Source organism: Telopea speciosissima, chromosome 11, assembly GCF_018873765.1.
Source record: "Telopea speciosissima isolate NSW1024214 ecotype Mountain lineage chromosome 11, Tspe_v1, whole genome shotgun sequence".
NCBI lineage: Eukaryota > Viridiplantae > Streptophyta > Magnoliopsida > Proteales > Proteaceae > Telopea > Telopea speciosissima.
Genome location: NC_057926.1, coordinates 13,930,765 through 13,955,040, shown reverse-complemented (window position 1 = coordinate 13,955,040; position 24,276 = coordinate 13,930,765). Strand labels below are relative to the sequence as shown.

Below are 24,276 nucleotides of genomic sequence, written 5' to 3'. Positions count from 1 at the left end.
ATCTGCCGAATTAATCCTACGTGGCACCCAACGTCCAATGTAACGTGTCTCTCTTTAACTCAAGTGCCACGAACTGGACCAACCACTCCCGCCGACCGAGAATGCGAGATTACGATCCAAAACTGACACGTGTCTATACTCCACACGCCACTGTAATTTTTTATTTTTTATCTTTCTTTCTTTCTTTTTTTTTTTTTTTTTTGGTGGAAGTAATTTTTGTCATTCTATTCTATTTTAATTGTCTCTGAAAATAAAGAAGGAAACAGCGTCTCGGAGAGGAAAGTAAATATATACAATCGTTATCCCTTATGTGCCAGCTGGAGTTTATCCAGGCGCTTGACCGGCGCGGCATCTACAGCTGTAGTTACCAATCCCGACACGTGTCCACTTCTACAATTTTTGACGATGTTCATCTCCTTCAAATTACCAAACCACCCCCACTCCGTGCTTTCATTGCATTTAATCGTTGCCGAGGACAATTCGTCATTCCAGAAATGTGAGACGGGTTATTACCGGTGACGGGTGACTAAACCAGCTTAGGTTTTCCTTGAATTTACGATGTTACCTCAGATAAGAAAGAGAGAGAGACAGAGCAGAGAAAGAAAAGATCAAGAAAAGCAGGTCTGGATGTATAGAAAGATCAGAAGAATCGGTAACAGATATAGTAGATGAGCGAGGACTTGCATTGATGATGATGGCGTCCTTTCGTTAAATTGGCACATAAAATAAACTTTCCTTGTTGATCAGGTTCTGTTCTTCTTTTGGTCTCCTCTGCCCATAGAACGGTTTTTTTATGGGTTTCTATCCTTGTCTGATGATTCTGATTCTTCTTTGGCCCATGGAAGTTTCGCTTCTTATCTGTAATACCCGTTTATAAGACACCCACGAAATTCTCAAACCCTAAAAAACCTAGACTACCCAGATTTCATTTTGGTCAGAAAGTTGGTCTTTTGGGTCTAGTTCTGTGTTTTTTGGAAGGAAAAGAAAGAGATGTTCTCTAGATCGTGCGCGAATTTGTTGAATTTGGTCTCTTCCCGGGAGGATTTCCCCAATATCGGCAGAAAAATGAACCGGCTTCCAAGGGTTATGACAGTTCCTGGGATAATCTCTGATTTTGACGACGATTATGACGATGAGGGTCTCAGTGATTGCGGGGGTTCGGATGTAGTCTCCTCTGTTTCGCAGGAACGGAGGATTATTGTTGCAAATCAGCTTCCCTTGAAAGCTCAGCGTGATTCGGAGAGAAAAAAATGGTCTTTTGAATGGGACAAGGACGCGCTTGTGTTGCAGCTCAAAGATGGGTTCTCGCCTGATGTCGAAGTTGTTTATGTTGGTTGCTTGAAGGTTGAGATCGATGTTTCAGAGCAAGACGAGGTAGCCCAGTTGCTTCTCGACAAGTTTCGGTGCGTCCCTACCTTTTTGCCTCCCGATATTCAGAATAAGTTCTATCATGGCTTCTGTAAGCAGCACTTATGGCCTCTGTTCCATTACATGTTGCCTATATCGCCTAGTCATGGAGCTCGTTTTGATCGGGTTCTGTGGCAGGCCTATGTATCTGCCAACAAGATTTTTGCGGACAAAGTAATGGAAGTGATAAACCCAGATGAGGATTATGTGTGGATTCATGATTATCATCTGATGGTGTTGCCCACCTTCTTGAGGAAACGCTTCCACCGAGTAAAGCTTGGGTTTTTCCTTCACAGCCCTTTTCCCTCTTCAGAGATATATAGAACTTTGCCTGTGAGGGATGAGATCCTTCGGGCTTTACTGAATTCTGATCTTATAGGTTTCCATACGTTTGATTATGCAAGGCATTTCTTGTCCTGCTGTAGTAGGATGTTGGGTCTAGATTATGAATCTAAGAGGGGTTACATTGGGCTCGAGTATTATGGCCGTACTGTGAGCATTAAGATTTTACCAGTTGGGATACACATGGGTCAGCTTGAGTCTGTTCTGTCACTCTCAGAGACTGCCGAGAAGGCTCGAGAGCTGAAAGAACGATTTGAAGGGAAGATTGTAATGTTGGGTGTGGATGATATGGATATGTTCAAGGGTATTAGTTTTAAGTTTCTTGCAATGGGGCAGCTCCTAGAACAGCACCCTGAACTGAAAGAGAAGGTGGTTTTGGTTCAGATTGCGAATCCTGCGAGGACTCAGGGTAAGGATGTTGAGGAAGTTCAAGATGAGACACATCTCATTGCAAAATCAATCAATGAGAAGTATGGAATACCCGGGTATGAGCCGATTGTCTTCATCAATGGTCCTGTTCCTACACTTGAGAAGGCTGCATATTATGCTATTTCTGAATGTTGTGTGGTGAATGCTGTAAGGGATGGAATGAATTTGGTCCCTTACAAGTACACCGTTTGCAGACAAGGTAGCCATGTTTTGGACAAGGCTTTGGGTATTGATGGATCAAACACCCCAAGGAAGAGCATTATTGTCGTGTCTGAGTTCATTGGATGCTCGCCCTCCCTTAGTGGTGCCATTCGGGTCAATCCATGGAATATTAGTGCGGTCTCTGAAGCCATGAATTTGGCAATCACCCTGCCAGAGGCTGAAAAGCATATGCGGCATGAGAAACACTATAAGTATATTAGCTCTCATGATGTTGGCTATTGGGCTCGGAGTTTCGATCAAGACTTAGAGAGAGCTTGCAGAGAGCATTTCCTCAGGAGGTGTTGGGGCATTGGGTTTGGTTTGGGCTTCAGGGTGGTTGCTTTGGGCCCTAATTTCAGGAAGCTTTCGGTTGAGCACATTGTCTCTGCATATAAGAGGACAAATAGCCGAGTGATCCTTTTGGACTATGATGGCACCATGATGCCACAAGCATCTATTGACAAGACTCCTAGCAATGAAGTCATTTCAGTCTTGAATAGCTTATGCTGTGATCCAAAGAATATTGTCTTCATTGTGAGTGGCAGAGGAAAGGATTCTCTAAGCAAATGGTTTTCTCCCTGTGAGAAGCTGGGTATTGCTGCTGAGCATGGCTACTTCACTAGGTAACTGCTAAATTTCTTTTCTTTTGAGGAGAGTAGATAAGGTCTAATAACTTAACTTCGCTTGCATGTTTTTCTTTTGTGACCCCAGAAAGTTTTCTGTTTCTCTTGTTGTAGATGGAGTAGGGATTCTGAATGGGAGTCTCCTTTATTAGTCACAGATTTTGATTGGAAAAAGATTGCTGAGCCTGTGATGGAACCCTACACGGAGACAACCGATGGATCTTATATTGAGCATAAGGACAGTGCACTGGTCTGGCACCATCAAGAAGCTGACCCTGATTTTGGTTCTTGCCAAGCAAAGGAGCTGCTCGATCACCTGGAGAGTGTGCTTGCAAATGAGCCTGTTGTCGTTAAAAGAGGTCAACATATTGTAGAAGTGAAACCTCAGGTAAGCATTAGTAACCTCCATCTCCTTGCCCACAAAGTGAAAATATTGATTTTTAATGAATAATTATAATGAAAGCTCCTCTCTGATAATTGCAGGGTGTAAGCAAGGGTATAGTTGTTGAGAACCTTATATCAACAATGTTGAGTCAGACGAAGCCACCAGATTTCGTGCTGTGCATAGGAGATGATCGGTCAGATGAAGACATGTTCGAGAGCATTGCGAGATCTGTCTCAAATCCATCCTTGCCTGCCATTGCCGAAGTGTTTGCCTGCACTGTCGGTCAGAAGCCGAGTAAGGCAAAATACTACCTCGATGATACTGTTGATGTCATCAAGCTGCTTCAAGGTCTTGCCACAGCAGCAGTGCAGCCACCAAAGTCTGCACATTTTCAGGTGTCCTTTGAAGGGTCTCTTTGAATTGTGATGGATTTGGTATCATCTGTTGTTTCAAGATGAGGGATGGGCTTCAAAGTTCAAAACAGAAGTCTACAGACTGACTTCTCTGTTGGAAGTAAAGGAATTGGTCTGATCAATTAACAAAGTTTCAATAGCTGCCTCCTTTGTACAGATAAGCATACATGATGAACAGGTCATTTGAAACCCAATACTGGAATTGAAGAACAGCAATGTTGGATAGAGGTTGACCTCTCAAATACCCTTATTTGAGATAGAATCTTTGAGCCATAAGCTCTGTTCTTCTTGTCGAGATTTGTGGTATGTCTTCAACCGAAGGTAAAACAGAGGATTGAGCAGACGTGTGACATCATGACTCCAGAGTTGGCAACTATAGATAATATCTAACCATCTGGTCTTCTTTTATATTCTTTTTCTTCTTTCATTACAATTACAATTTTTGAATTCTTATTACTCTCCCACCAATGGAAGTAGTGGATTCAACCCTTCACCACCCCTTCCCTAAAGAAAAGAAATCTGTAGGCAGAGGACAAAGCAAAACAAGATTATGCAATCAAAATAAAATGCAAGCATCTAGATCTGTATAGGGATATAAGATTTTTCAAACCACTCATATTTTTCTGTGACCTGGCATTTTGAATTTATAATGGTCAAATGTAGGGATATAAGATTTTTCAAACTACTCATACTTTTCTATGATCTGGCATTTTGAATTTATAATGGTTAAATCTTGCTGTAACGGTTCAGTTGTGCTATTGCAACCAGGCTTCAAAAGTTAGAAACAGCCTCTTCTGCTAAGTAGGTGGGTAAGCCTTGTGCACTGGATCATTTTTTTCTTTTTTAAAATCTTGGTGCAAGTCGGTGAAAATGAAATTGTAGTTTTATTATTTTTCCATGTTTAATATAAAACACTTCTTTGTATAGGGTGAATTTGTATCATTTCATACTTTCATACTTGTTCAAAAACATGTGAAACAATGATAAGTTTAGAACATAATGGTATGTCACTTTCAAATTATTTTGAATATTTTTTTAACCATTGTGTTAAAAGCTTTTGAGAATAAGACGATAATCAAGAAGTCTCTCTTCGCTCCTGCCCTGTGCGTGTGTTTTACCACTTTAGTGTAATCTGTGTTCTCTTTCTCTAGTTCTGTTGCTGAGCTAATCTCTTTTGCATTGCCTTAACACTATGGATGCCCCTTACAATGAACTCTTCATCAAAACACCCCCCGACTGTAGTACCTTTGCAAAAATTTTCAGTCCCATAACCATTTACCCAGTGCCTCGTCTCTCCCCTCTTCCACTCCACAGCTTGAACACCCTAATTCTCCCCCAGCCCTAGTGTCGGATGATGAGGATGATCCCTTTGTGGTTAGTGAAGAGGCTGAGAAAGAACTTGACCACAAATGGGAGTTCTGTCTGATAGGGCAAATTATTGTCTGCAAGCCATACCGTCATCAAGCAGTGACGGATGGACTCCTAAAGGCATGGAACCTGAAGTTGTTCCTCTGCATGGTGATCGTTTTCTGTTTCAATTTCGACATCTCCTGGATATGGCTAAAATCTTGATAGAAGGACCGTGGTTAGTTGGGGGTAACTTGATCGTTTTGGAGAAATGGAAGTCATCTAAAGACTAGGACTTCCGTCATACCCAGTTGCTAGTTTTGGATTTAGCTACATGATGTTTCACGTCAACTATTTACTCTTGAGTTGGCCTCTCAGTTAGGGACTAAGCTAGCTTCTCCTCTTCAGGTCATGTTATTCCAAGGAGACGGTGCACGAGTTCAATATCTCTCTTGTCTGGTTGTCATCAACATCACCAGGAAACTCAAAAATGTTATCAAGGTGAAAAGGGGGTCGGGTTTGGAGACAATAGTGCTGGTTAAATATGAACATTTGCCAAACTTCTACTATTTTTGTGGTCATATGGATCATGAGGTGAAGTGTTGTGTTTCTCTCTTCGATGGGGAGGTTTCTTATCGCACAGTACAATGGTTGTAATGATGCATCGTCATGTTTGCAATTTTCAATTTATCGGTTTGGCCCTAATCTACGTGGAATGACGCCTGACCCGCGACAACTGGAGAGAATGCCGTCGCTAGTTTTATCATCGATGGGGTGACCTCCAACAACAATGCTACGATTCAACCTGTGCATCCTACTGATAGTATGGCAATCACGACGCTACCATCTCTGAATGGAACTTCTCCATATTCCCGTAACTCCTCCGACACTAGTGACGGTTATGGTGCATCTCACAACCCATCTAGTTTGACTATACACGTGCCTCCAGGTCAGCTAGTCTTGACAAAAACCGTGAAGACGTCCATGCATCCCACTCCTTTGGCAGTTATGTCCTACCCCATGACTCCTACCATATTCAAACACCATCAAACCCCGGCACCCATCCTCATCCGCCCACTCTAAATAATCACGTAACTATGGATTTTTCCAACGTGGATATCCCTACCCTACTCCAAAACCCATATATATCCTCCCTCTTAGCCACTCTCCTTCCACATCTATCGGATTTTTCTCTAACTCCATCTTTCCTCCTCCACGTGGAATGCTAATACACACTCACCAATAACTTATCCAACAACCTCACTTCCCATGTTAACCACGGCCCTTCCTCTCTTGTGTTAGCAATCAAAGTGTAATCCAGCGGAAGCGAAAACAAGATCAAGGTATCGATGGGAGATGTCATTCAATAACAGAACAATACAGGGATTGATCATTACCTAGAGCCTCACAGATGCAAGACCTCCAGCCGATGATAGCCCTTTCTCGATCGTTGTAACAGCAGACTACAATCATGCTGGTGCTAAGGCTGACGGTCTTGCTACCAGTCTTTAATCGAAGGTCGTAACAACAGCTTCCTTACTCATCTGTTGGCTAGTTTCTCCACGAACTGCCTTTCCAACCTCGCCCTTGGTTGTCGTTGAGGTTCACCTGACCGATTTGGATCAAATCCAGGAGCATGATGCCTCGGTCTGACTTGCCTTGCAGGCCCTGAAGCCTGTGCAAACTTCGCTTCTGTACCACCTGGTTGATCATCCAACGAGGGGGCGTTGGCCTCTGCTTGAGGTTATTTTCAAATAGCTTCTTACAATGCACACAAACCCCCGATCACAACTGTTGGTTTGGCAGTTGCTCAATGGCTTCAAAGTCCACCCCTTTTTTCTTCTCTTTGGCCAAGTGTTGGAGATGCTTTAGCGTGACTAGCCGGTTCCTTCCTCTTAAGCAAGCGCAAGTTTGACAGGTTTGCATCTACCATGTTGACTGGCGGAAAAGGGTTCTCGGCCTTTTCCCTTGTCCGGAAACTTCAAGCGTCCGTCATCAATAGCTTTCTGCAATGCCATTCGAAGAACAATACATCCATTAGTGTTATGGGTAAACAAATTGTGCCATTCACAATACCTTTTGCCCTTGATCTCTTCGATCGAAGGTATATGATGTCCCTCGGACAGCTATTTATTTGTCTTTGAGGAGGTGATCGAAGATTGATTCAGCCTTGAATATGTCATAGGAATACCTAGTCCTACTATCTGAATTCCTGGCTGGAGTCGGCTTTGGCAGTGGGCTGGGACTCATCCGTTCACCAATCGGAGATAGAGCGTTGCACACATAAGGTTTTCCCGAAACGATTTCGACAATGCTAACCTCACATTCTTCATCGGCCTCAAAATCCGAAAGGTTGACAGAACTGGGATTAGCAGCCCCTAAAATCGCCAAAGCCGGCTGTTTGTAATAAGTCCATAGAGACGAGGCTCTTCAGTCTTCCTCTTCTCTGAGGAGTAACTCATAGCTAATTGCTTGGGCCATGAGTTGGCCGAGGTCTAGAAATTCCTGTCCAGCGAAGCGCTTTTACAGTTCAAAGGAAAACCCTCCCAGAGCCATTTTAGCGTACTCTGGCTCTTGCAAAACGATTGGGCACTTATATCGTGCCAGCTTGAACCTATTCACAAACTTGGCGACTGACTCGTTAGGCAATTGGCACATGCGTGTCAAGTCTGCTATTGTGACCGTAGGTTCAGTCCGGTAAAATTGAGCGTGGAATTGGTCTTCCATCTCGCACCAAGTTTGGAAGAATCGGCCGATAAGTTAATGTAGCAAGTGAATGCCGATCCGGTCATTGAGTTTGGGGACTACCTAAGCTTCATGACTTTGTTAGCCCCGAGGTTTTCACATTGGACAACAAACCTTGCTATGTGTTCGACAGTGGACATGTTGTCCTCTCCAGAGAACTTGGTGAACTCTGAAATTTTCAGATTGTGTCCAAAGTCCAACTGGTTATAATGCTCGGGGTATGGCTTTTTATACACCGGCTGGGTGATGGGCCGAAACAAGGGGTTGATCTGTTCTTGGATCAAGCGGGTCAAATCTACTTGGTTTACAAGTAACTGATTTGCTTGATCTGAAACAAACGGCTATCTTTGTTGGACTTCTGCTTGCCCCTCATTGGGGGATGGTGGGAAATGGCCGACATACGACCATTCAAGCTTTGGCAGGTTAATCCTAGGTACTGCCGGCCTTTGGTAAGAACTTGAATTTGCATGCCCAACACACTCTCCTCCCGCAGCTTGGGGGCTTGTTATGGGACTTGACATGGTGACCGGCACAGTTGGATTCCCAACTTGCACTGCCGATATAGGGACTCCATTCTTCTAAGGTGTGATCCTTGCTGCATCATTGAACGTACTGGCTGGCTGGACGAAGTAGCACAACCGGCTTGACTATAGGTGCCAGGATACCCAGTCTGAGCAGATGGCAAACCGTTTTTGGCCCCTGCCGTACTAGCCATCTGTACCACCGAGGTCTGGCCTATACGAAATTGGCTGGCCTGCAACGATCGTTGTTGGGCCAGAAACATCAAGATCAATTCTTCAAAACGAGCCTGGGTGCCGTTATAGACTTGAGCCATGGAAGCAACACTTGCTTTCATGTCCTCCATTCCGGTTTGTAGGTACCCTTGCGTTTCGGCGGTCGTACGGGCCTCCCCTACAGCAGCACAACCACATAAGGGGTAACAACATTGTCCAGCTATTCCTCTCCCTGTTCGACCAATTGATCAGCATTTCCACCATCAAATTTATCGGTTTCGCTATCTTTGTTACATAGACTGGCTCTGGTATCCACCATTGCTGTCGAGTGTCCCACCGGATATGCCAAAATTTTTGTGTTAGATTCTCTCGACCAACAAGTATGGCCGGAATGAAGATAGAACACCCTATTGCGTCACACCAATCTTGAGCTCTATTCGCGCTCCGGCAATCCGAGGACTTCTCAAAGACAGCAGAACAAAGAGAACTGGAAATAGATTGTAACTGCACTTTAAATCACTCGAAGTGAACAGTCTACAGTGCAAAGCATAAGAGTGCATAAAGCAACAAAAAATAAAACCTTAAGTTCACACCATTGTGAAGGAAAAGTAAAACAGTGCAAGAAAGTAAAGATAAGTAAATGCAGGTTTGATGTGTTTGATTGATCTTCTTCTTTCGCTTCTCCTGTTTATTTATATGGTAGAGGTAACTGTGAGAACGGTCTCATTACTTGTTAGCCACAATCCCAACCACGTTCAAGTTAGTGTATCACCCATGTCTTAATTGCTGAAAAACCGTCGTTGATGCTAACCTACCGCTTCTTGGCTGATGAATCCAACCTTGACCAGAAGGCGCAATGGTGTCCCGGTCATAGCCCCTTGGTCGAGTCCCAATATGGCCGAGTACTTCCGTTCGGCCTTGAAGGGGTTGAGCAAAATCTAGGTGTAAACACCAACATAGTTCAAGATATTCAAGCTCTTGTTGAATGCTTCTTCATTTCATTACATTCCAAGAGAGATTAACGTGGCTGACTCTCTCACTAGGAAGGCTTTGTTTTTAGTATGTGAGACAATGTGGCCATCTTCCACTCCATGAATTTCGGATTTATGTACCTCAGATTCCATGCGTTGGACTCGCCTTAATAAATAAGTTCACTTCTTAACCAAAAAACAAAAAAGATCAATAATCAAATTTTGGTGCATGCATTTTCCGGATAACTTCCATTCGTTTGTTAAGAGGTCTAAAAAGTGAGACATGGTTGTATTCCATGAACTCATTTAAATTCGAGCAAAAGCCTGAATCCTCACTCCAGAATTATATTACATCCATATTGATATCACCATCCTATGCTCCCGCCCCCCTTTTTTTATGGGAAACTTCAAACATATTTCCTTAAAAATATTATTTATTATGAGATATATTCCTTAAAAATATTATTTATGAGTATTAGTTCCTCTGCAATACGTAAAACACAATAAGGGATCATGCTCCAAATCCACTAAGAGGGTAAGCAAATGTTCTAATGTAGACTTGCTATCATAGGCAATTTAAAGCCACAAGCTTCAATATTTTTACAAACTTGACTTGCTATAAATTAGTACAAGGAAATAAATTTTATTAAAACTATATGACCTGTGAAAAATGAAAAAAAAAATAGAAATATGAGTACAATAGAGTATAGGCATTCATAAGTATTATGCCAACATCTCAATGAAGTGGTACCCGTGTATCCATCTTACTTGATGAAATAATAGATTTTATGGCCAGAGTTTGAAGTTCTAACCTCTGTAGTAAGATGGATACACAGGCAAATTGTACAGCCCTAATTAAAGGAGTCACTCATGAAGCATTACATATATTAGCATCTGCAAACCCAAAGGCAGAACAGGCTTCCATTTCCCTAACATCTTTCTTTTTCCCCTAGGTGGTTTTCAATTGGGGAGTTGGGGGGAAAGGGGGTGGGGAGCTCAAATGAGATTCATCCTGGACATCTATTTCTATGGTTGGAATTTTACCATTTGCAGAGTAAGTTAATCATCATCAACTTCGGTAAAGAAGTCGGGATCTTCAGGCTTCCGTATGGGAATCTCAACACCTTTGATTTTCTGACCTCCCCTCCTCATGTTTGCAGCAAACCTTAAAGCCAATATTGTTACAGCAAGGTTTGGTACTGTCTTAGATGGACTCTCCAAAGCAGCAGTAGAGCCTTCTCCCTCTTGTCCTGTCTCAACAAATGCTTGCGCATCTGATAAATATGAGAAAGACGAGGACTCCTGCATGTAGAGATCCTTTCCCATCTTCCTCCTTTTGAATTGACGCCAAGCAGCCTGTATGAAGCAAGCTGCCCATGTCCTCCAATGGTGAGAGTAAAAGAGGAAAGTGTGCTGCAACTTCTTACTGTGTAATCTCCTAAACTGGTTGGCTACAAACTTGAGATCTTCTGCTTGCAAGGCAAAAGCTTCCACTTCAGTAAGGGCTTTGACTGTCCTTGTGGAAGTAGGCAAGTTAACAGTGGATTTTGGAAGCAAAGCCCATGCAAGCAACTCCTCTCCACAAAAATTGCCGGGTCTTAAAGTCTTCGAATTAAAGAACCCTGTTCTCCCCCCATTGGTGGTAGAGCTTTCCAGTTTTCCCCGGATTATAAAGAGCATCTCACTTACAGGGTCACCTTCACGAACAATGTAAGTGCCTTCAGTACTTAGGGAAGATACAAGGCGCTCACATATGGCATCTAGTAATTGGTCGTCCATCTATGAGAAAAAGGGGACCTGCATACAGGAAATAAACAGGTTAAATTAGCAATTAAGGAAACAAGTTTAATTGATTCTTCCCATCTTCTCTATCACATCCTATTTCTTGTGGTTAGAAAGGAATCTCTATTGGGTGGAACAGTCCAATCCAAATCCCAACTCCATTAAAAATATCTCTCACTGGATTACTGATCTCAAGCAATACTATACCCCCATACCCGATTTCATCCACATACCCAATCCCCTTCATACCCCCTTAACTACCACTGATATACTTAACCGTGTCCCTGCTGAATCAGTAACCATAATGTGTGACGGAAGTTGCATTCAAGAAACTGGAGATGTAGGATGGGCAGTAGTCATTTTTATTAACAAACACTTTTTGTGTGCTTGTGCTGGTTTAGGTCGTCCAGGGTCAGCTCAGGAAACAGAAGCGCAAGGACTTCTAATCAGCCTTCAGCAGCTTCGAGAAGAACATGGCCCTACACTCAACATCTGGACTGACTGCAGTAATTTGATCTAGTGGCTCGCTCTCAACACAATGCAATGGTCATGGGAAATTTTTACTATTTTGTGGGACATTAAAAATCTTTTGACTGTATTCCCTGATATATGTATTATTAAACAGAATAGGGATTTTGTTCAGCTGGCTAATGATTTGGCTATTAAGGCCAGATCAACTAGGACCAATATGTACTTATCTAATATTTCTCTTCTCCAGTCGTTATAAAGTATCTCTCTCTACCAACAAAAAAGAAAAGGAGAAGTCATCCCCATATGAGACATGCACGTATGCTGCACATGCAGTGAACTTGAGATAAATATTATGATTGATCATCCAATACTAAAGTAAGGTCATAGCCATCACAAGAAAGATATAAAAGGACATATCTTGGGTATCCAATTGAATAGGAAAGATCCAAGCACAACTTCGGTATGCCAAATGCAAACAATCAGGTGGAAAAGTAAGCAAATGCATCTCAAGGAGCCAAACAGCTTCTTCCTATTTTCACATGTTGAGCAGGCATCGTTTGTTAAAAGGACTGTGAACAATCGGGGAAAGGTTCAACTACTCCAAACTAAAGTAAAATGGAACTTTTAGATGACACATTTACGTTGTCCAAGTCTATATTTGGTCAGCACATGTACTTGAGAAAAGTAAAATTATACTACAAACGGAAGCAGAATACAAGGCTGGCAGAAGAAATCTTCCAGTCCAACTGAACAAACCCAAGCTCCAGACAATATGCTAATCTCATTCTTTTGGACAGTAAAAGGAAACCCAAAAAATACACAAACAAAAATGATGGCACAACAGGTGAATGTCTTACGAATCAGTACGTTCCATCCCAAATACTGAAGGGGGTAAAACTGCACTTGGATATATTACAAACCAATAGGGTAACAACCCAAAGTAGCTGACAATAAGAGCCCATTTGGTAACACTTCGAAAGAACGTTTTTGGTGTTTTCTATGCTATTGGCATAGAAAAATGGAATCTACCGTTTGGTACGTCCAGTCTGTTTTTCTGTTTTATAAAATCAAACTGGGCAAAAAAAACAACCGAAAAACCTTTTTGAGTGTTGAAGTATTACCATTAGGGGCATTTTGGTATTTTCCTTTATTTATTATCAGTTCTGTAGTCTTTGTAGTGTCGTTTAGTTGTAAGGGCATTATTGTCCTTCTCTCAATATTATTTTTATTATAAATATAAGAGGGACAGACCTGCGGTAGAACATTCTATTCTAGCCGCAGGTTCTCTTCCACACTTTGAGACTTGCGTGTCTCTTCTCCTCTCTTCTTCTTTCTTTGGTTATTCTAGTATGGTTATAAGATTCTGATGTTCTAACATGGTATCAGAGCTTTTATAATCAGATTAGAAGTCCCTCCCACAATTTTCTGTTGATCTCCCTTTCACAATTTTCCCTTGTGGTGTGCAGCCACCTATTACTGCTTTTGCTATGAGTTAAAACCACTCCTTTCAATATTAACGGAGTGTTTTATCCCTGCCTACACTAATGGTGATTGCTGATTTGAAGATTCCATCATCTACAACCAAGGATTGCTGAAATTGATTTCAGGCAAAACCCTAAAAAAAATCGATCTCCTTTGTATGGCTGTTTTTGGAGTTATGCTGGTTGAAGATTGTGGAGCTATGGTTCCTAATTACTAAGTGCAATCGATTGCACTTCAAATTTCCTACCTATGCTGCATAATTGAAGTTGGTGCTATTCTTCCCAACACCCTCTTTTTGACCTCCCCTTGGTGTCCCTTCAAGGTTTGCCTTCTGGTTGTGCTACTGATTTGGTTCTTCTTGACTTTGTTGAAGACTCAAATATTATTGGAGTCAGTGGTTGGTGCTGGTCCTATCGATTGTTGCTGCCCTTATCGATTTTTTACGTAATCTTCTTATTATGGCTGATGCAAAGAATCCCACAGATAATGTAATGTTCAGATTACATCCATTAAACTTAACTATATTTCTTCTACTCCTCTGGCTCCAGACTCAAAGGACTACAATACCTGGGTGAAGGAGAATGCAATTATTTTAATTTGGTTGTGGAACAGCATGGAACCTGATAATGCTGCCAATGTCATGTTTCACACGACTACTAAGGGAGTGTGGGATGACTTGAAGGAGACATATTCTCAAGAAAAGAGTATGACACGTATTTTTTATCTTTATGAGAAGTTGTTCCAATTCCAACAGGCTGACAAATCTCTTCAGGAGTACTACAGTGCTTTTAAGGGAATTGTTGAAGAGCTGAATGTTTTTCAGTCCCTTACCACTAATATTGAAAAATTGAAGGCTCAACGTAATGAGTTTTTTGTCTCAAATTTTTTGGCTGGGTTGAGTCCTAATTTGAAGGTTGTGAAGGGTCACTTACTTGCTGGTGAATCGATTCCCACACTAAATGATACTCACTCTAGGCTGCAGCGCATTATACCTCCTAGTTCCAAACCAGACACTACTCCCAAGGAAAACTCAGCATTCACTACTAGTAGAGGCCGTGGCAGAGGTCGTGGTTCAAGGGGAAGTCATGGTGCTGGTGTTCGTGGCTCAGGTGGGCAACATATTGACAAAGCTGCCCGGCAATGCTCTTATTGTGGTTAATCCAATCACACTGCTGAGACGTGTTGGTCCAAGCATGGGAAACTAGAGTGGGCTCAACACTTGGCCAATCATGTAGCTCCTGAAGATGGTACAGACATGGTTACACCCAGTGATACTAAATCAGGTTCAGCCATGGCAGAATCCTCCACCTCCCTTTGTGATGAGGTTCATCAGCTGATGCGCCGCATAAAGAGTCTAGAGTCATCCACTTCCACTACTGGGGCATATACTTCCGCTGCCACATTGGCTCATGCAAGTACACCTGCTTTTCTTTCCACCACTTCCACACCTTGGATTATTGATTCAGGGGCTTCCACTCACATGACTGGTAAGTCATCTATTTTTAGTTCTATTTTATCCAATTCTCATACTCCACCTTTTATCTTTGCCAATGGCTCTTCTACACCAGTTACTGGGCATGGTACTGTTTGCCTTAACTCTAACCTTGTTCTTTCTTTTTTACTACATGTACCTCAATTTCCCCTAAGCCCACTTTCAGTTAGTCAACTCACTAAAAATTTGAATTGCTCAGTAACATATTTCTCATTTTTTTCAAGATCTTCACATGAGGAAAACGATTGGTGGAGGACGTGAGAAAGATAGCCCATATTATCTCTATGATGTTGCAACTACTATTGATGGAGAGTCGTCATTCCAATGGCATTGGCGGTTAGGACATTTGTCCTTGTCTAGGTTAAAAAATTTATTTCCACAATTTAAGTCTTTAGATATGTTAAAGTGTGAGAGCTGCGAGTTGGGTAAACATCATCGTGCTTCTTATCCATCTCGTATTGTGCCCTGTAGTCCTTCTCTATTTTCTTTGGTGCATTCAGATGTATGGGGTCCTTGTCGTGCAAGTAATAGACATGGTTTTCAGTATTTTGTCACCTTTTGTGGATGACCATTCCAGACTTACATAGTTATATCTTTTAAAGGATCGTTCTGAATTTTTACATGTATTTGCAATGAAATAAAAACCCAATTTAAAGCTTTATTCAAGTGTTTCATTCTGATAATGCCTTTGAATTTATTCAAAACGGAATTTCTTCCTTTTGTGTTGATAATGGCATGATTCACCAAACCAATTGTTCCTATACCCCTCAACAAAATAGGGTAGTGGAACGAAAGAATAGACATTTACTTGAGGTTGCCCGTGCTATTATGATTCATATGCAAGTAGCTAAACATTTTTGGTGTTATGCAGTTCTTATTGTTTGTTTCTTAATTAACCGAATGCCTTCTTTTGTGCTTGCCGATAAGTCTCCCTTCTTTGTTTTATTTACAAACTTAACGATTTTTAACTTACCACCTCGGCTTTTTGGATGTGTCTGTTTTGTTCATAACCTCCATCAACAAGGTGATAAGTTAGACCCTAGATTAACTAAGTGTGTTTTTTTTTGTTACTCCTGTACTCAGAAGGGATACCGGTTTTATGATCCCATTAGTCGGAGATAGCTTGTTAGTGCTGATGTCACCTTCTTTGAAGGTACCTCTTACTTCTCTGATCAGCCCACCTTTTCAGGTGATCCTTTAACTGTCTCTGACCCTCCTCCCATCCCTGTGGTGGTTCCTTTATCTAACCCTTCACTACAGGTGTATCAGTGTAAGAGGCATGTTGGGCAGCACAGTACAGATACTACTGGTCCATCTCCATCTCTTCCTGTACCATCCTCAACCTCTGGTGCGGATCCTAACTTACTTGCTCTTCTTGACTTACCAGCTGAACCAAATGACTTGCCAATTGCTACTCGTAACGGTAAACGGTCATGCACCCAAAAATCCTTAGTTGCATATCCCATTGGTAAGTTTGTGTCTCTCTCCCATCCTCCATCCTGTTACAATAGTTTTGCTCACTCTCTGTCTACTTATACCATTCCTCGCACCCACACTGAGGCCCTTGCTATTCCTGCTTGGAAGAAAGCCATGGATGTACAAATGGATGCCTTATTAACTCGTCATACATGGGAGTTTGTGGAGTTACCTCCTGGTAAAGACCTGGTGAAGTGTAGGTGGGTGTATTCTATTAAATATCATTTTGATGGTTCTGTTGAGCGGCTTAAAGCTCACCTCGTAGCTAAGGGATACACCCAGACTTATGGTGTTAACTACTTTGAGACTTTCTCTCCTGTGGCTTGTTTGAATTTAGTTCGCCTTCTTATTTCTATGGCTATAAACTTTGATTGGCCCTTGTTTCAACTAAACATACTTCCTCCAGGGTATGTTGCTCAGGGGCAGAATGGTGGATGTGTGTGTAGGTTGCACAAGGTTATTTATGGGCTGAAATAGTCCCCTCGGGTGTGGTTCAAAAGTTTAGTGCTATTGTGACTGGTTATGGTTATGGTTTTTCTCAGTGTTTTTCAGACCATTCTGTGTTTGGTCATCACCAAGGAGAGAAATTGGTTGTTCTTGTTGTCTATGTGGATGACATCATTGTCTCGAAAAATGATGAGAATGGTATTAAGGAGATAAATGATTATTTATGGCAGCATTTTCAGACTAAAGACTTGGGCCATCTTCACTTACTTTCTTGGGATTGAGGTTATTAGAAGCAAAAAGGGGATTAGCCTGTCTCAAAGAAGTCTATTTTAGATCTCTTGACTGATACTAGTATGCTTGCTGCAAAACCTGTGAATATTCCTATGGATCCAAATAAAAAATTTGGGATTAATGATGGTTAACCTCCTCAAAAGGTGCACTCCTACAGAAGCTTGATTGGAAAGTTAATATACTTGACTGTTACTAGACTAGACATATCATTTATTGTTGGTGTTCTCAGTCAATACATACAAATTTCCTTGTAAGTCTCATTGGGATGCAGTGATTCAGGTTTGTCGATATTTGAAGGGTGCTCCTGGAAAGGGGCTTATTTATCGTCCTAATAGACATATGGAGTTAGTTGCATACTCTGATGCAGATTAGGCAGGTTCTGCTATTGATCATCGGTCTATCACAGGGTATTGTACTTTTGTTGGCGGGAACCTGGTTACGTGGCAAAGCAAGAAACAGATCACGGTTGCCAGTCTAGTGCTAAAGCAGAGTATAGAGCTATGGCGCATACTACTGCTGAGTTGATGTGGATTCGGTCGTTGCTCCTTGAGATGGGTTTTCCAATCCCGATTCCTATGAAGATGTATTGTGACAATCACTCAGCCATACAATGCTAGTAATTTGGTCTTTCATGAGAGGACCAAAAATATTGAAGTGGATTGTCACTTCGTTCATAATGCTGTTTTGAAGAAGTTGATCAAGACACCATTTATTTCTTCGTCTGATCAGCTAGCTGATGTGTTTACCAAGCCCCTGTTTGCTCCTAGTTTTCATTCTTGTTGCAACAATCTACGCATGGGTGATGTATATACTTCAGCTTGAGGGGGAGTGTTGAAGTTTTAGCATTAGGGTATTTTGGTATTTTCCTTTATTTATTGTCAGTTCTGGAGTCTTTTGTAGTGTCTTTTAGTTGTAGGGGCATTATTATCCTTCTCTCAATATTATTTTTATTGTAAATATAAGAGGGACAGACCTATGGTAGAACATTCTGTTCTAGCCAAAGGTTCTCTCCCACACTTTGAGACTGGTGTGCCTCTTCTCCTCTATTCTTCTTTTCTATTTCTTCTTCTTTTCTTTGGTTATTCTAATCTGGTTATAAGATTCTGATGTTCTAACATTGAGAAACATCAAAAACTTTGTTTCTCAATTTTTAAAACGTTTTCATTGAAACAAAAAGGGATTCTCAGAAAATTGTGCCCGATAATTTCAGCTCCCTCATCTCCAAAAACTCACAGCCATCGTCTTCCCTACTGAAACCCAGCGAATGCATCACCTAGGTAGATCGAAGCTCCATTGATGCTTCCTATGTTTCTGTGAGATCCTTCGGCGAACTCAGGTAAGCCCTATGTCTTCTTCTTCTGCTGCTCATTCTTCTTTTTATTACTTTTTTTTTTCTTGCGATTTAGGTCTAACTTATGCTTAAATTTTGTATTTTGATTTTGTATAAACCCTAAATCCAAGAGATTGATCGTCTTCCCCAATGATAAAGTCCATAGACCTCATCTCCAAGACCGATCCAAGCTCGAGTTCACATCTTCTTACCACTCATAGGCCAATCGAAGCTCCACAGGTAAAAGCCCTCTCAGTTTACTCATGCTTCCTCATCTTTGTCTTCTTCTTCCTCTGCTTCTTCCTTTTTTTTTCCCTTTTTTTTCTTTCGATTTAGGTATGTGCTAATCAAATTTCCTCTAAAAAATCTTCTTTTTTCTGCTTTTTTTCTTCCAATCTGGGTCTCTGTTTGTTTGCGAAATGGTCCTTGTTGCTGACCCAGGTCAGCTTTCTTCTTCTTCCCAACCCAATTTCTATCTTTTGAATTATAATGTATGGAAGGAAAGCAAAATGCCAAAATCTTTCTTAGTTTTTTGGTTTCAGAATCAATAATCTGTTTTCTTAATACCAAACTCCGTCTTTGTTGTTCCGTACGTCCTTTTTCCTCCTGTTTCTGTTTGATGATGATAATCATCAAGGAGAAAATGGAAGAACTCAAGTGGGTAGTTAGTTATTTACCATTAAAACCCTTATCGTTGTTGTGACCAGGAGAAGATTGATTTTGTTTGCAGTGGTTGCCCCAACTGGAAAACGATTACAGGAATTGAAGGAATAGAATCCCTGGTATCCCATGTTCTCAGTTTCTGAAATGTTATGAACTATCTGTTCCGGGTGGATATAGAAATGATATAATGGATGCAGCAGAGTTTCTGTTTATCTGGGTTTTCCATGAAGTAGAGATTCTGGTATATAGAGGTCAAATATTAACAGAAGATAGTAATTCTTCTGCAATTGGGTCAATGGAGATGCCACACAGGAAGAAAATGACAAAACAATTGACTGGGAAACGTGAGAATACTCCCCTGCATTCGGCAGCACGGGCAGGGAACCTACCCGTGGTTATGGAAATTCTCACCGGGACCGGATAGGAAGCCCTGAACGAGTTGTTGTTCAAACAAAATCAATCAGGAGAAACAGCCCTTTATGTGGCTGCTGAATATGGTTATGCTGAAGTGGTGGAGATGATGATCAAGTACTATGATATTGTATCTGCAAGCATCAAGCCAGGAATGGTTATGATGCCTTTCACATTGCATCCAAGCAAGGGGACCTGGGTATATTCATCATTCAATTCTATATTATTTTCTTCTACTTTACTCTGATCTTGTTTTTCACTTATTGGGTATAAATATTTTCCTTTTCAACATATCACAATGTTGTGAAGGTTCTGTTTAAAGCCCTATCAGAGCTGTCTATGACTGTTGATCTATCAAATACCACAGCTTTGCATTCAGCTGCAGCACAAGGCCATATTGAGATGGTAAATTTCTTCTTGGAGGAAAGTAGTAACCTAGCCACCATAGCAAAAAGCAATGGGAAAATCCCCCTGCATTCTGCGGCAAGGAATGGGTATTTGGAGGTATTGAAGGCATTTCTAAGCAAAGAACCGGAGATTGCTGGAAGGAATGACAAGGGGCAAACAGCACTCCATATGGCAGTGAAAGGACTCAAACTTGAGCTGGTGGAGGAGCTTATCAAGACAGACCCTTCTTTGATCAACATGGTTGACACCAAGGGCAAATGCATGATTTTTATTTATTATTTATTATTTTTCTTTTTTTTTTCTTTTTTTTTTTTTTTTTTTTGCATTAGGTTTAAATTTAGTGTGAGATGGTATCCCGGATATTGTCATTATTTTTGGATGGTTATACATGATCATAGTGAATGTTTTATCTTTATTTTAAGTTTAGTCAAGTAATGGTATTATTGTAATGATCCATTAATTTGGTAAGAAGTGTTTCAGAACAGGTTTTACCAAACGAAATTGTGTTGTTTTTTTGTTCTAAAAACGTTTCTGGAACAAGTTTATCAAACACCATTGTAGAGGCCAAAAATGTGTTTTGAAAACAGAAATAAGGGATATATACTTGTGAGTATTAGTTCATCTGCAATACGTAAAACATAATAAGGGATCATGCTCCAAATCCGCTTAGAGGGTAAGCAAATGTTCTAAACTAGACTTGCTATCATAGGCAATTTAAAGCCACAAGCTTCAATATTTTTACAAACTTCACTTGCTATAAATTAGAAGGAAATAAATTTTATTAAAACTATATGACCTATGAAAAATGAAAAAAAATAGAAATATCAGTACAATAGAGTATAGGCATTCATAAGTATTATGCCAACATCTCAAGGAAGTGGTACCCGTGTATCCATCTTACTTGATGAAATAATAGATTTTATGGCCAGAGTTTGAAGTTCTAACCTGTGTAGTAAGATGGATACACAGGCAAATTGTACAACCCTTAATAAAGGCGAGTCACTCATGAAGCATTACATATATTAGCATCTGCAAACCCAAAGGCAAAACAGGCTTCCATCTCCCAAACATCTTTCTTTTTCCCCTAGATGGTTTTGAACTGGGGCGTTGGGGGGGAAGGGGGGGGGGGGCTCAAATGAGATTCATCCTGGACATCTATTTCTATGGTTGGAATTTTACCATTTGCAGAGTAAGTTAATCATCATCAGCTTCGGTAAAGAAGTCGGGATCTTCAGGCTTTCGTATGGGAATCTCAACACCCTTGATTTTCTGACCTCCCCTCCTCGTGTTTGCAGCAAACCTTGAAGCCAATATTGTTACAGCAAGGTTTGGTACTGTCTTGGAGGGACTCTCCAAAGCAACAGTAGAGCCTTCTCCCTCTTGTCCTGTCTCAACAAATGCTTGCGCATCTGATAAATATGAGAAAGACGAGGACTCCTGCATGTAGAGATCCTTTCCCATCTTCCTCCTTTTGAATTGACGCCAAGCAGCCTGTATGAAGCAGGCTGCCCATGTCCTCCAATGGTGAGAGTAAAAGCGAAAAGTGTGCTGCAACTTCTTACTGTGTAATCTCCTAAACTGGTTGGCTACAAACTTGAGATCTTCTGCTTGCAAGGCAAAAGCTTCCACTTCAGTAAGGGCTCTGACTGTCCTTGTGGAAGTAGGCAAGTTAACAGTGGATTTTGGAAGCAAAGCCCATGCAAGCAGCTCCTCGCCACAAAAATCACCGGGTCTTAAAGTAATCGAATTAAAGAACCCTGTTCTCCCCCCATTGGTGGTAGAGCTTTCCAGTTTTCCCCGGATTATAAAGAGCATCTCACTTACAGGGTCACCTTCACGAACAATGTAAGTGCCTTCAGTACTTAGGGAAGATACAAGGCGCTCACATATGGCATCTAGTAATTGGTCGTCCATCTGTGAGAAAAAGGGGACCTGCAAACAGGAAATAAACAGGTTAAATTAGCAATTACGGAAACAAGTTTAATTGATTCTTTCCATCTTCTCTATCACATGCTACTTCTTGTGGTTAGAAAGGAATCTCTGTTGGGTGGAACAGTCCAATCCAAATCCCAACTCCATTAAAAGTATCTCTCACTGGATTACTGATCCCAAGCAATACTATACCCCCATACCCGATTTCAGCCACATACCCAATCCCCTTCATACCCCCCTTAACTACCACTGATATACTTAACCGTGTCCCTTCTGAATCAGTAACCATAATGTGTGACAGAAGTTACATTCAAGAAACTGGGGATGCAGGATGGGCAGCAGTCATTTTTATTAACAAACACTTTTTCTGTGCTTGTGCTGGTTTAGGTCGTGCAGGGTCAGCTCAGGAAACAGAAGCGCAAGGACTTCTAATCGGCCTTCAACAACTTCGAGAAGAACATGGCCCTACACTCAACGTCTGGACTGACTGTAGTAATTTGATCCAGTGGCTCTCTCTCAACACAATGCAATGGCCATGGGAGATTTTTACTATTTTGTGAGACATTAAAAATCTTTTGACTTATTCCCTGATATATGTATTATTAAACAGAATAGGGATTTTGTTCATCTGGCTAATGATTTGGCTATTAAGGCCAGATCAACTAGGACCAATATGTACTTATCTGATATTTCTCTTCTCCAGTCATTATAAAGTATCTCTTTCTACCAACAAAAAAAAAAGAAAGAGAAGTCATCCCCATATGAGACATGCACATATGCTACACATGCAATGAACTTGAGATAAATATTATGATTGATCATCCAATACTAAAGTAAGGTCATAGCCATCACAAGAAAGATATAACCAAAGACATATCCTGGGTATCCAATTGAATAGGAAAGATCCAAGCACAACTTCAGTATGCCAAATGCAAACAATCAGGTGGAAAAGTAAACAAATGCATCTCAAGGAGCCAAACAGCTTCTTCCTATTTTCTTATGTTGAGCAGGCATTGTTTGTTAAAAGGACAGTGAACAACCAGGGAAAGGTTCAACTGCTCCAAACTAAAGTAAAATGGAACTTTTAGACGACACATTTACATTGTCCAAGTCTATATTTGGTTAGCACATGTACTTGAGAAAAGTAAAATTATACTACAAACGGAAGCAGAATACAAGGCTGGCAGAAGAAATCTTCTAGTCTAACTGAACAAACCCAAGCTCCAGACAATATGCTAATCTCATTCTTTTGGACAGTAAAAGGAAACCCGGAAAATACACAAACAAAAATGATGGCACAACAGGTGAACGTCTTACAAATCAGTACGATCCATCCCAGATACTGAAGGGGGTAAAACTGCACTTTGATATATTACAAACCAATAGGATAACAACCCAAAGTAGCTGACAATAAGAACCCGTTTGGTAACACTTCGGAAGAACGTTTCTGGTGTTTTCTATGCTACTGGCATAGAAAAACGGAATCTACCATTTGGTATGTCCAGTATGTTTTTCTGTTTAATGAAATCAAACCGGGCAAAAAAAAACAACCGAAAAACCTTTTTGAGTGTTGAAGTATTAGCATTAGGGGTATTTTGGTATTTTCCTTTATTTATTGTCAGTTCTGGAGTCTTTGTAGTGTTGTTTAGTTGTAGGGGCATTATTGTCCTTCTCTCAATATTATTTTTATTATAAATATAAGAGGAACAAACCTGCAGTTAAACATTCTGTTCTACCCGCAGGTTCCCTCCCACACTTTGAGACTTGCGTGTCTCTTCTCCTCTATTCTCCTTTTTCTATTTCTTCTTCTTTTCTTTGGTTATTCTAATCTGGTTATAAGATTCTGATGTTCTAACATTGAGAAACATCAAAAATTTTGTTTCTGACTTTTTAAAACGTTTTCATTGAAACAAAAAGAGGGATTCTCAGAAAATTGTGCCTGATAATTTCAGCTCCCTCATCTCCAAAAACTCACAGCCATCGTCTTCCCTACCGAAACCCAGCTAAGGCATCGCCTAGGTAGATCGAAGCTCCATTGATGCTTCCTATGTTTCTGTGAGATCCTTCGGCGAACTCAAGTAAGCCCTATGTCTTCTTCTTCTGCTGCTCATTCTTCTTTTTATTACTTTTTTTTTTTCTTGCGATTTAGGTCTGACTTATGCTTAAATTTTGTATTTTGATTTTGTAGAAACCCTAAATCAAAGAGATTGATCGTCTTCCCCAACGATAAAGTCCATAGACCTCATCTCCAAGACCGATCCAAGCTCGAGTTCACATCTTCTTACCACTCATAGGCCCATCGAAGCTCCACAGGTAAAAGCCCTCTCGGTTTACTCATGCTTCCTCATCTTCGTCTTCTTCCTCTGCTTCTTCCTTTTTCTTTCCCTTTTTTTCTTCCGATTTAGGTATGTGCTAATCAAATTTCCTCTAAAAAATCTTCTTTTTTTTGCTTTTTTCTTCCAATCTGGGTCTCTGTTTGTTTTGTGAAATGGTC

General features: G+C 40.9%; 3 protein-coding genes and 1 pseudogene across 5 annotated transcripts in view; 2 read left to right on the top strand and 2 right to left on the bottom strand.

Annotated features, from left to right (window-relative positions):
- Positions 1-600: 600 nt before the first annotated feature.
- Positions 601-3,840, top strand: LOC122646553 (probable alpha,alpha-trehalose-phosphate synthase [UDP-forming] 9). Its single transcript, XM_043840124.1, has 3 exons — positions 601-3,002; positions 3,117-3,390; positions 3,486-3,840. Exons 1-3 carry the CDS (start codon positions 991-993, stop codon positions 3,804-3,806), a joined length of 2,607 nt encoding a protein of 868 aa, XP_043696059.1. The 5' UTR covers positions 601-990; the 3' UTR covers positions 3,807-3,840.
- Positions 3,841-10,227: 6,387 nt separating this feature from the next.
- Positions 10,228-11,682, bottom strand: LOC122644796 (annotated as a pseudogene).
- A 7,536-nt stretch (positions 11,683-19,218) lies between these two features.
- LOC122644795 (ankyrin repeat-containing protein At5g02620-like) lies at positions 19,219-20,185 on the top strand. Its single transcript, XM_043838180.1, has 4 exons — positions 19,219-19,375; positions 19,496-19,641; positions 19,752-20,090; positions 20,180-20,185. Exons 1-4 carry the CDS (start codon positions 19,219-19,221, stop codon positions 20,183-20,185), a joined length of 648 nt encoding a protein of 215 aa, XP_043694115.1.
- A 416-nt stretch (positions 20,186-20,601) lies between these two features.
- The window catches only part of LOC122646187 (cyclic nucleotide-gated ion channel 17-like), a 29,110-nt gene continuing 25,435 nt past the window's right edge, over positions 20,602-24,276 (bottom strand). For all 3 annotated transcript variants that reach the window (XM_043839683.1, XM_043839685.1, XM_043839684.1), the window contains exon 8: positions 20,602-21,782. In XM_043839683.1, the coding sequence (XP_043695618.1) occupies positions 21,045-21,782 (738 nt within the window). In that variant the 3' untranslated portion in view covers positions 20,602-21,044. The remainder of the gene's footprint in view (positions 21,783-24,276) is intronic.

What these genes read in the sequence shown, in the direction of transcription:
- LOC122646553 (XM_043840124.1), top strand. Translation starts at nt 991, where the DNA reads ATGTTCTCTAGATCGTGCGCGAATTTGTTGAATTTGGTCTCTTCCCGG. An exon ending in GAGCATGGCTACTTCACTAG is followed by an intron (nt 3,003 to 3,116) that starts GTAACTGCTAAA and finishes CTCTTGTTGTAG; the next exon opens with ATGGAGTAGGGATTCTGAAT. An exon ending in TTGTAGAAGTGAAACCTCAG is followed by an intron (nt 3,391 to 3,485) that starts GTAAGCATTAGT and finishes TGATAATTGCAG; the next exon opens with GGTGTAAGCAAGGGTATAGT.
- LOC122644795 (XM_043838180.1), top strand. Translation starts at nt 19,219, where the DNA reads ATGGATGCAGCAGAGTTTCTGTTTATCTGGGTTTTCCATGAAGTAGAG. An exon ending in AAAACAATTGACTGGGAAAC is followed by an intron (nt 19,376 to 19,495) that starts GTGAGAATACTC and finishes AAAATCAATCAG; the next exon opens with GAGAAACAGCCCTTTATGTG. An exon ending in ATCCAAGCAAGGGGACCTGG is followed by an intron (nt 19,642 to 19,751) that starts GTATATTCATCA and finishes AATGTTGTGAAG; the next exon opens with GTTCTGTTTAAAGCCCTATC.